The following is a 12,006-nucleotide window of genomic DNA, read 5'->3' as shown; positions in this document are numbered from 1 at the left end:
TGTACAGAGAATTGCAAACGGTCAGGTAAGTATTTATATTTGCAGAAGAACCTGCCCGTTCTCGACTATAGTTCTGTGTTAAGGTGGACCACAGTTTATGTATATCTTTTTTTTTTTTTTTTTGTAACTCGGAGATGCCAGTTGAACTGGTATGCACGTGTACAACTGGTAAGAGGCGCAAGGACATACCGGAACATATGCTGGCAGGATACTATCTTTCATTTAGGATAGAGTAAGGGAGGGATATAACCCCTGTTGGTTTATTTTTTTGCCATCTGTGCCCCACTGGGGAGATTTACCTTCACTTCTTGTCCATAGCTAAAACAGGAAGTGAGGAAATCACTGCAAATTAAGAGAATTCCTTGGGGACCCCCAGGCCTCCAGACCTAGTGTCCCCATTGGAAGATTTCCCATGTATTACTCTTTTTGGAGACAACCCAAAACTGGGTATTTTACTTTTACTTTCACTTTCAATGATAATGGTAAACGGGACAAATAGAGAGGGTGATTCTCACTAATGGGCACAGACAGCAATAAAAACTGACAGGTGTTCCAACCCCTCTCCACTTTATCCAAAATCTAAAGAAAAAGTTTTGCCTTTTAGTTATTTTAAAGTCTTTCCTTAAAGTATGTCTCCAGAAAGAGCCGGTGTCTGAAAACCAAGAGAAAGGACAAGTCAGAGTGTGTCTTTCAGAAAATTAGGATGGTTTTGGTTTAAACAATCTGCGTGGTCTTGCCATTTGTGTGTGTGTTTTTCTCCCTCTGTTTGTCCTATTGACTATGAAGTATTATGTATTTGTTTTCAGGTCCAAAGCTAAAAATGGGAAGAAGAGTATTGGTCAAAAACAAGATGCAGATTCCTCAGATGATGATGATGATGACTATGATAAGCGAGCATCTAGGCGACAGGCCACTGTTAATGTCAGTTATAAGGAAGATGAGGAGATGAAAACAGACTCTGATGATTTGTTGGAAGTATGTGGTGAAGATGTTCCTCAACCAGAAGAAGATGAGTTTGAAACAATTGAAAGAGTGATGGACTCTCGTTTTGGGCGAAAAGGAGGTAAAATGGCTTCAGGCCATTGAAAGTGTATTTTCAGTCTTTCTTGCTGGTGTTAAACACTAGCTCCCACTCTTTTTTTCTGCATGTTCTGATGGCATATCTCTACTGTAAAGGAACTATGTAGCAATATGTGAGAGGAGGCTGAGACAGTAATCCTCACTAGGAAGTGTCAAGATTTGGCTTTGGGGCTCTTGAGCTGTAGTATAGACTTAGAGGTTTTTTTTGGGGGGGGGGGGGCTGCATATTGCCCTGACAGGGCTATACTTGATGTAAACCTGATTCATGAAATTTGAGCTAGGCACATATATCTGTAGTGTTTTTTTTTTTTTTTTTATCTCTCTTCAAAGCACTGTGTCCCATAGCTTTGTCCTGCTCCATTCTTCTGTTATCAGCCAGATAACTTTTGACAAGCTCTCCAAGACGGGAGATAGAAGTGTGTATAGGGGTAGGTTGCTATAAATTGGCAGACTGCTAAAACTATTCACAGGCAAACTCTGCATGGGTGTGGGGGGGTAGGTGTGTGTGTGTGTGTGTGTGTGTGTGTGTGTGTGTGTGTGTGTGTGTGTGCGCGCGCCTTTCATCAGCTGTCTCACAGTGTATAGCAATAATCCACTCCTATAGATGCATGAGGAAGTGGAAAAATCTAACAGACTGTGCACTTTCTAAACAGTATATAAAGCTGAAGACTGCAGATATACATGTAAAGCTTGTATAGGGAGATTTGTTTCATCCCTGTTTATCATCTAAAGGCTATTCATTTCACTGGATACATGTGAGGGTTTACATCCGCTTTAAGTACCAAGATGCTATAATTTTTCTGCAATTAAGTACGTATCATTTTCCGTAGCCTTTTAGGCCCACTGTTTTTGTACATTTTTTTTATAATATATAATAAAGTGTACATTTTAATGTTAAAGTGTTAGTAAACCCAGGACCCTGCATTCACTATATTTGGTCTCCCACAGTACACAGTAAATATAAACTGCTAAATACCCTTTCTCATTGGCAGTTCAGTCTTGAGACTGCTTCTATCAGTGTCTGGTTAAAGCTTGTAGGAGGAGTTTTCATTCTCACATGATTGTCCAATGAGGCTGCAGTACCCCCGACTGGACCTCTGTCTAGACAGCGCCGATTCACTCTCCCCAGAGAAAAAAACTCTCTAGCAATGCACACCAAACTGAGCATGTTTGGCTTGCCCCTAAAGCTCTGTTCTATCAGGAGATGGTTTTTGAGACAGTGGAAGAAGGGGAGGATCAGAGTAGGCAGGATCAAACAGCCTTTTTTACACAATGCACAGGATTAACCCCTTGGGTTCCACAGTGAGTATAACAAGCTTGCTTTACTGCATTTACAGACTGATTTTACTGTTGTGGGTTTATTAACACTTTAAAATTTGAATTTAACATTCTAAAAAGTAGAAATAAGGGTTTGAGTTATTTTGTTGTGAATGGCCTAAAAAATAGCACGTGTAAGAGGTATAGGTGCAAGAGGATTTCTACCGTCAACTATATTCCCAAAGCACTAAAGGGTTCCGTAAGTAAACTGCACAGGTGTATCGGCCTGCTTTTAGGCTGGCTTTGTTTGGCTAAAATGCTTGATGAGGCTGTTGTGTGAGTGTGTCATTGCTCTAAAGTGTGTTTGTGTAAATTTCTTTTTACAATGGGCCAGCCAGTGTCTAGAAAACGTGAAAAAAGACTGAAACTCCACTAGTTGATTCCACAGTTTTGCAGAATTTGTAGTCTTTATTTTATATTTTTACCCAACTGAAGAAAATATTTCATATTTTAAAATGTACCCTGACAAGAAGGATTATTTTAACACCTGTGGAGATGAGGAAGCAGAGCCTGAATATGTAATGGACAAATACTACATTCCTCTTGTGCTTACACTACGCTTGTCAAACTTCCTTTTGCAAATGTGTTTGTTGTTTTTATGTTTTAGGTAAGCCAGTAATACTGAAATCAGGTGTTGCAATTATTTTCAATTGGTGTGTAACTTTTATATCTACTTCACAGTTACTGGTGGTACTACAACCATTTATGCAATAGAAGCTGATGGTGATCCTAATACTGGTTTTGAAAAGACAAAAGAGCCTGGAGAAGGCCAGTATTTAATTAAATGGAAAGGTTGGTCTCATATTCACAATACATGGGAAACGGAAGAAACACTAAAGCAGCAAAATGTAAAAGGAATGAAAAAGATGGAGAACTACAAGAAAAAGGAGCAGGAAACCAAGAAATGGTACAGGCCTTAAACAATTTCTAACTCCCTTTTTATTCAAGTTGTGTTTAAAGTGGAAGTCTAGACTAAAATCTGTAAATGTACTTGCAAGCACAATCCAAAACTAACCTATCTAGCCCTGTAAAGCAAAACTCACTATACATACCTTTTCTAAAGCGGATCTGATTCTACGCTGAGCTGTCAGCGGCAGCTTCTCTGTGTAGGCGGGTGCAGAAGAGGCAGTGACAATGGAAACCCCATGGTAAGTCTATGGGTGATGTCAGTTCCCAGGCATTTCACAGCTGTTGTTGGCTGTGTCCTGGATAGAGCTTCCGCCTCTGGAGACCAGACTGGATTGGCTTCAGAAAAGGTATGTATAGCGAGTTTTGATTACAGGGTTAGATAGGCTCGTCATAGACCTCTTTCACATCGAGCCGTCCATAGCGTCGGCGGTAAAACTCAGCTATTTTTAGCGGCGTTTTACAGTCGGATTTGCGGCGCAATCCGGCCGCTAGCGGGGCGCTTTTACCCCCCACCCCCCTCGGGCTGTCACACTGGAGACAATGGAGCAGCTGTTGAGGGCGGATTGCAGGCGCTATTTTTAATGCTATAGCGCCTGCAAAACACCCTCGGTGTGAAAGGGGTCTTAGATTGTGCCTGCAAGTAGATTTAGAGATTTTAGTTTTAGGCTTTACTTCCACTTTAATGTAAACTCATTGCACTGAACCACATTGGTAATTGGTTTCCTCCTTGAAGTGCCTAAGGATTAGTGCAGGGTAGATTCTAATGTATAATAGAGGCACAGAACAATGTAGCCGTATTAGACTCATTCTACTTACTTTGTCGTTACATTTAAAGCCATTAATAAACTGTTACACAGACGTCAAACTTGGTTAGGTGTAAATGGAACAGATTCAGCATGCTTTCACGGTTAAAGTGGTTGTAAACCTCCAACATGAAAGATGAAAAAAGCACATTGTCTATACTGTGCACTTGTCTTTTCTCCAGTGTAATTTCTTTCTGTTGCCTTGTTCTTTTTTGTTTATCATGAGTCTTTTCTGGTAGCTTTCCCTGACCCCAGAGTTAAATGATGGGGAGGGAGCTGCAGCATGCAGCCATGATGCATATTTGCTAATGTGCTTATTCCCCCACTGTGTGTAGGGATGTGTCCCTTCCCTCCAATTAAGACTCAGACCTGTTGGCTCTGTGAAGACTTCAGATGCCCGCCCCCTGCTCCTAGATCTAAGAAGAAATCCTTTTATCTTTGTGTACCAGAACGATCTACAGAAGAAATGGCTGTAGATACACAGCTACACCTTCTACAAAGATGAAACTACGTATCAATTTATGCTGGTTACTTCACTGGGTATACAGTCGTATGCAAAAGTTTAGGAACCTCTGACAATTTCCATGATTGTCATTTATAAATATTTGGGTGTTTGGATCAGCAATTTCATTTTGATCTATCAAATAACTTAGGGACACAGTAATATTTCAGTAGTGAAATGAGGTTTATTGGATTAACAGAAAATGCGCAATATGCATCAAAACGAAATTAGACAGGTGCATAAATGTGGGTACCCCAACAGAAAAATCACATCAATATTTAGTAGAGCCTCCTTTAGCAGAAATAACAGCCTCTAGACGCTTCCTATAGCCTGTAATTAGTGTCTGGATTCTGGATGAATGTATTTTGGACCATTCCTCCTTACAAAACATCTCCAGTTCAGTTAGGTTTAATGGTTGCTGAGCATGGACAGCCTGCTTCAAATCACCCCACAGATGTTCAATGATATTCAGGTCTGGGGACTGGGATGGCCATTCCAGAACATTGTACTTGTTCCTCTGCATAAATGCCGGAGTAGATTTAGAGCATTGTTTTGGTCGTTGTCTTGTTGAAATATCCAGCCTCAGTGTAACTTCAACTTTGACCGATTCCTCAACATTATTCTCAAGAATCTGCTGATATTGAGTGGAATCCATGCGACCCTCAACTTTAACCAGATTCCCAGTACCCGCGCTGGCCATACAGCCCCACAGCATGATGGAACCTCCACCAAATTTTACTGTGGGTAGCAAGTGTTTTTCTTGGAATGCTTTGTTCTTTTTCCGCCATGCATAATGCCCCTTGTTATGACCAAATAACTCAAACTTTGTTTCATCAGTCCACAGCACCTTATTCCAAAATGAAGCTGGCTTGTCCAAATGTGCGTTTGCATACCTCAAGCAACTCCGTTTGTGGTGTGTGTGTGTGTAGAAAAGGCTTCTTTCGCATCACTCTCCCATACAGCTTCTCCCTGTGCAAAGTGCGCTGAATTGTTGAAGGATGCACAGTGACACCATTTGCAGCAAGTTGATGTTGTAGGTCTTTGGAGGTGATCCATGGGCTGTTTTTGACCGTTCTCGCCATCCTTCGCCTTTGCCTCTCCTATATTTTATGTGGCCTGCCACTTCTGGCCTTAACAAGAACTGTGCTTGTGGTCTTCCATTCCCTATGTTCCTCACAGTGGACACTGACAGCTTATATCTCTGCGATAACTTTTTTTAGCCTTCTCCTAAACCATAATGTAGAACAATCTTTGTTTTCAGGTCATGAGTGTTGTTTTGAGGCCCCCCCATGTTGCCTCTCTTCAGAGGAGAGTCAAAGACAACTTGCAATTGGCCACCTTAAATACCTTTTCTCATGATTGGATGCACTTGTTTATGAAGTTCAAGGCTTAATGAGCTCACCAAACCAATTGTGTGTTCCAATTAATCAGTGCTAAGTAGTTACAGGTATTCAAATCAACAAAATGACACGGGTGCCCAAATTTATGCACCTGTCTAATTTCGTTTTGATGCATATTGCGCATTTTCTGTTAATCCAATAAACCTCATTTCACTACTGAAATATTACTGTGACCCTAAGTTATTTGATAGATCAAAATGAAATTGCTGATCCAAACACCCAAATATTTATAAATGACAATCGTGGAAATTGTCAGGGGTTCCTAAACTTTTGCATATGACTGTATGTACAGGTTTAGAGCCACTTTAAATGGAAGTTAATGAAATAGTCATACCTATTGTTTTCTGTGTATACGTTGAGATTCTGTCATTGGAGGGAAAACTGCTGAAGAGGCAAAGTACAGTCATGAAGGGGTGCCTGCACATAACTGCAGCAGACTCACAAACCTTCCCTTAACAGCCAAAGGGGTGGGTAAGTTGTGGCGTTCTCATAAAGTGCGAAAGCTTTGACTGTATAAACGACCTGAGATTTGGCAAGACACCTATGTGTGGGCACCTTAAAGTGCCAGAATGTCATATCTGCAGCAGTTTGCCTACCCCCTTGGTGACCTCTTTTAACCCATTTAGTAAGTTTCTTTCTTTCCTTTTTGTAATTCTAAAGGCTAAAAGCAGCATCACCTGAAGATATTGAGTATTACAATTGTCAACAAGAACTTACTGATGACCTTCACAAACAGTATCAGATTGTGGAGAGAATCATAGGTAAGTTTTTATTTATTTTTTAATTTGCAATGTATATGAATGGCATACTTGATTATGGAGGGGTGTTTTTGATGAACAAAAAAATGCACACAAATCTGATGTGGGAGGAAAGTAAAACTGCCTATTCACATGAACACACACACACCCCTGTAAAAATGCCAGGTTTTTGAAATGTGAAGACAGACCAAGATAAATCACGTCACAATTTTTTATTTTTTTTCCTAACACTTTAATGTAACCTATAATCTGTGCAATTCAATTAAAAACCAACTGAAATCTTTAAAAGGGTAAAAAATACAAATTTTAATTTTGGTTGCTCAAATATGTACAACCTTAAAGCGGTAGTAAAATCTGCTTTGTGATTTGTACCTACAGGTAAGTCTATAATGAGGCTTACCTGTAGGTAAAATCAATATTCACCCTGGATGCAGCCAGTGACATCGCTGTAACCGAGGGCTCCCGGGCGTAAGCGTGACGCCATTGTGGCTGTGGCCACTCACACAGCCAGAGTCCGAACCTGGAAGGAAGACCGGAAGAAGATGGAAGCCCTCTCAGCAATGACAGTGTGCCGCTGGAGGGTTTTATTTTAAGATCAGTATTTCTTAATGTGCTAAAATGAGATGCATACTAGCACATTATGCTGCTATTTTGCAGGGGGAGGTTTTTTTGTTTTTTTATATTACAGTGGTTTACTACCGTTTTAAACGAATACTTTGTTGGAAGTACCGTTTTTGATTTTATGACTGCATTCAGTCTTTTGGGGCAGGAGTCTAACAGCATGGCACATCTTCACATCTTGCCTTGATGAAGTTTTTTGCAAAATGTACTGGGCTTAGATGTTTTTCTTAGTAAGAAGAGGCTCCTGTCTTATCACCCTACCCCACAGCCCAGACCTATGAAGAATATCGGAGAGTGTTATATGTAGTATATAACCTGTACTTGCCAGAAATTCTTACAGCTTTTGTAACTTTTCCTGACTAATACCTTCCAAAAATGAGATCCCTTTGATGCTTTGTAAGCTGTTTGCGGACCATGGCTTTTACTGTAAGAGGCAACTGAGTAAATGTCAGAAAAATCCTACTAGCACACCTGAACATTGTAGGCTTAACCATTTGCGGACCGCCCACCGTAGATATACTGTGGCAGGGCAGCCGCTCTGTGCAAGATCGCGTACCCAGTGCGTGATCTGACACTTCTTGGTCTGGGGTGCGTGTGCGTGCCGCCGGCGACCGACTCCTGCTGTGATTATGCACAGTGGGAGCTGATCGGCTGATTCGTCAGTACAGAGGGAAAACTGCAATCTGCCAATGTAAACAAGGCAGATCGCCATTCTGTCAGTACAGAAGGTACAGTACAGATCCTGTGTCTCTGCAAAGCAGGGGCACCGATCCATACCTTCCCCTAGTAGAAGCACCTCCCTTACAGTAAGAAAACACCAGCTAGGCACACCGTTAACCCTTTGATCCCCCTGATATTAACCCCTTCCCAGCCAGTGTCATTAGTACAGTGACAGTGCATATTTTTTAGCATTGATCACTGTATTAGTTTCACTGGTCCCCAAAAAGTGTCAGTGTCCAATTTGTCTGCCGCAATATCGCAGTCCTGCTAAAAGTCGCTGATTGCCGTCATTGCTGGTAAAACATTTTTAAAAATAAAAACCTCCCATAGTTTGTAGATGCTATGACTTTTGCGCAAACCACTCAATATACATTTTTATTTTTTTACCATACATATGTAAAAGAAGAAACATTGGCCTAAATTGATGGAGACATTTTGATTTGTTTTTTTTTTTTTTTTTCAAATTTTTTTTTTTTTTATTGGATTTTTTTTTTGTGTTTTTTGGTTTATAGCACAAAAAATAACTTTATTTTTAAATACACCCAAAAGAAAGCTCAGTGTGTGTGTGTGTGGGGGGGGGCGCGCGCATACATTTTATTTGGGCACAGCATCACATGACTGTGCAATTGTCAGTTTAAGCAATGCAGTGCTGTATTGCAAAAAAAAAAAATATATAGCCTGGTCATTAAAGGAGGTAAATCTTCCTGAGTGCAAGTGGTTACTTAGTTATTTTAATTGATGGCAGGTGTGTATGGACTACTATTTAGCCCACGTTCAGACTGAGGGCGGTTTTGAAATCGCGCAAGTTCAGCTGTGAACTCTCACTATTTCAAACCGGCATTTCAGTCTTACTTCGGGGGGAGCATTGACAGACATCTGTGCCAGTTCATGCACAGATGTCTATTGAAATCGTCACCAAAAGTAGTACAGAAACTACTTTTGGGATTCGGTGTAGTGCTGCAAAGTCAGCATTGTACCGATTCGGACGGTGCCATTGCCGGCAATAGGCTCAGATTTGACATGTCAAACCGCATGCCAAATCAGCCCAATATGAATGTGGGCTTAACATCAATTTTGAATGTGATTGGTTAATTGTGAACACAACCACATCCCTAATTATAAGAGGGCGTGCACACCTATGCAGCCACTTTTTTATTTTTAATTTATTTTTTCGCCACTAAACAATTTCAGTTTTTTTTTTATCGAGTTGCGCATTTTTTAGTTCACATGGAAAAAATTATGAAATGATTTATCTTGGTCTGATTTTTTTTTTTTTTTTCCCCCAAAACTTACCGTTTTTACTGTGGTGTGTAGACTTCTTATATCAACTGTGTGTGTGTGTGTGTGTGTGTGTGTATATGGTGTAGGGCTGAAAAAAACAATCGATTATGAAAATAATTATAAAAATAGTTGACAACTGTTTAATTGGTCAGCTGGTTAGTTGGCCCGCATACAGAATGCATTATTTGTTTGCATATCAGGAAATATAGTGCAACACACATACAGCTCATTACACCAACCATAATATGTCAGTAAGTGCCTGAGAACTTTTCAATCTGTGAGGAGCAATGCCTTATGGGACTTGTAGTCCTGGGCAGGGAAGTGTGTGGTTCTAAAGGGCTCTTTCACACGTGCGGACCGTTCAGATCCGCCTGTCAGTTTTTTCCGCGAATCTGAAAAATTTGAATCTGCTCTATACAGCTCTATGGAGCGATGGATGTCAGCGGTGACTTGTCCGATGACATCCGATCCGCCCCACCCCGATTTCGCAAAATCCAGGCGGATGGATGTCCTATTTTTCATCCGTCTGGCGGATCGGATGAAAACAGACAGGTGGTCCGTAATCATCCGTTTCCCCCCAATAGAAAAGAAAAGAGATCTGACAGGTCCATCCCTGCACAGTGTGCAGAGATGGACTTGTCATCTGCCGGCTCAGCGGGGATCAACAGAGCAATCCCTGCTGAGCAAGCAGATGGCTGGATACGGATCCGCACATCTGAAAGGGCCCAAAGGCAGAAGTGTTTTTTTTTTTTTTTTTTTTTTTTTTTTTTTTTTTTTACTTTGCTATAGGTGCACTCTATACTATAAAAGGAAAACGAATGCTCCTGCGGCTGGTTAAAATCATGAGTCTTCGCTACTCAAGCCACCACATTAGCTGTGCTGCCACTCTCCTCAGGTCAGGGGAAACCCAAAAAGAAACTCTAAAAGAAAAAAGAACAGAAGGCGCTCCAGCAAATTGTATAAATCCACCATTAGTTACATCCAGCAAGTTACAGCCAGTAACAGTTGTGGGATGTAGAGTCCAAAGAAAGCTGACTTGTTTCGAGGGGTGTCCCCTCTTCAGAGTTCAGTTTTTTTGAAGGAAGACCTGTTTGTTTTGTGTTTTTTTTTTTTTTTTTTTTTTATGGCCAGCATTAGTGACAGCAGGCGCAGGGAGCTTTTATCAAGCCATCTGCCTATGACAAGAGAGTCTGTCATACATAATATATTACAGTTCTGTCTGAAAATCTGCAAAACAGTCATTTTTTTATTTAAAGAAAAAACTAAATAAATTAATCCCTTAAGTCTCATACACACAATCGGACTTTATACAAACTTTCCCGTGGATTTCTGTACAAAGGGCGTTGACCGTGAACTTGTTAAGCATACACACGGCAGGACTTTTTAGGCCACAAACGTAGTGACGTTTCAACGTACTGCCGACACTTCTCCGGCGCCACCCTTTGGTCAACTTCTGTATTGTTGTCTGATCTTTTGCATTGGTTCTGAGCAATTTTGTTTGTATTTTGTACTAAAGTCCAATGGTTTTGTGTACACACGATCGGACTTTTGTTGCCACCAAGTTTGTCTGTTCGCACAGCCAACATTTGTCCGATGAAAACTGAAAAAGTTTGTCCGATGGAGCGTACACACGGTCGGATGTTGCTGTAAAACCGCTAATTTGCATGTTTGTTGTCAAAAAGTCCGATCGTGTGTATGGGCCTTAAGTCTGATGATATTTACTAGATTGAACCTCTAATAGTATATACAGTATATCTCTTCTGTCTGTTATTCTCAGAGTGGATTAGAGATTTTGCTCCCTTACCATATAGTTGGTTATTTATATTTACCATTGCATATAGATATTTAAAAACTAAATTTAAGTAACTAAATTATACACCACACTTTTGTTAAGGTTATTATCCGATTAATCTGTACAATAATCATCCAACTAATCGATTATAAAAGTAATCGTTAGTTGCAGCCCTAATATAGTGTGTGCGCAAAGTATTATACAAAAGAAGGAATGTTTGTAGAGTTGCGGTTTTCAGGTCTAAGCGCTTATTTATTTCATGCTGTGTGTATGTGTGTGTGTATATATATATATATATATATATATATATATATATATATATATATATATATTACACATTTTTACCGGTATAAGCTCACTAAACTATATTTAATGCTTATCTATACTGTCATAATAGATTTTGTTTAAATACTAAGGAAAATTACTTTGCTCTGATTTTGTTCATTGAGTGAAACACTCGATTTCTGTAATTTTGCAGCTCATTCAAATCAGAAATCTGCAGCTGGATACCCAGATTATTTCTGCAAGTGGCAAGGTCTTCCGTATTCAGAGTGCAGTTGGGAGGATGGAGCACTTATTGCTAGAAAATTTCAGACACGCATCGATGAATACTTTAGCCGAAATCAGTCCAAAACTATTCCTTTTAAGGAGTGCAAGGTAAGGAAAGATGGGTTGCATAAATGAGAAAAATCTACAATCACTGGATATAGGGCATTGGGGGCTGCAATATTTTTAACCCCTTCGCTGCCATTTTTCTTTCTTTTTTTTTTTTCAGAAATGTTTGAAAAAAAAAATATATATATATATATATATGTAATTTTAG

General features: G+C 40.0%; 1 protein-coding gene across 2 annotated transcripts in view; it reads left to right on the top strand.

Moving 5' to 3' along the window:
* Nucleotides 1–12,006, top strand: part of CHD1 (chromodomain helicase DNA binding protein 1) — a 159,700-nt gene that overhangs the window by 47,386 nt on the left and 100,308 nt on the right. For both annotated transcript variants that reach the window (XM_073624566.1, XM_073624565.1), the window contains 4 exons: nucleotides 807–1,063; nucleotides 3,079–3,304; nucleotides 6,672–6,772; nucleotides 11,662–11,840. In XM_073624566.1, coding sequence (XP_073480667.1) covers nucleotides 807–1,063; nucleotides 3,079–3,304; nucleotides 6,672–6,772; nucleotides 11,662–11,840 — 763 coding nt within the window. The remainder of the gene's footprint in view (nucleotides 1–806; nucleotides 1,064–3,078; nucleotides 3,305–6,671; nucleotides 6,773–11,661; nucleotides 11,841–12,006) is intronic.

This window comes from Aquarana catesbeiana, linkage group LG01 (genome assembly GCF_042186555.1).
Source record: "Aquarana catesbeiana isolate 2022-GZ linkage group LG01, ASM4218655v1, whole genome shotgun sequence".
In the NCBI taxonomy this organism is placed as follows: Eukaryota; Metazoa; Chordata; class Amphibia; order Anura; family Ranidae; genus Aquarana; species Aquarana catesbeiana.
The sequence above is the reverse complement of the archived record's forward strand: the minus strand, read 5'-3'. Positions and strand labels throughout refer to the sequence as shown.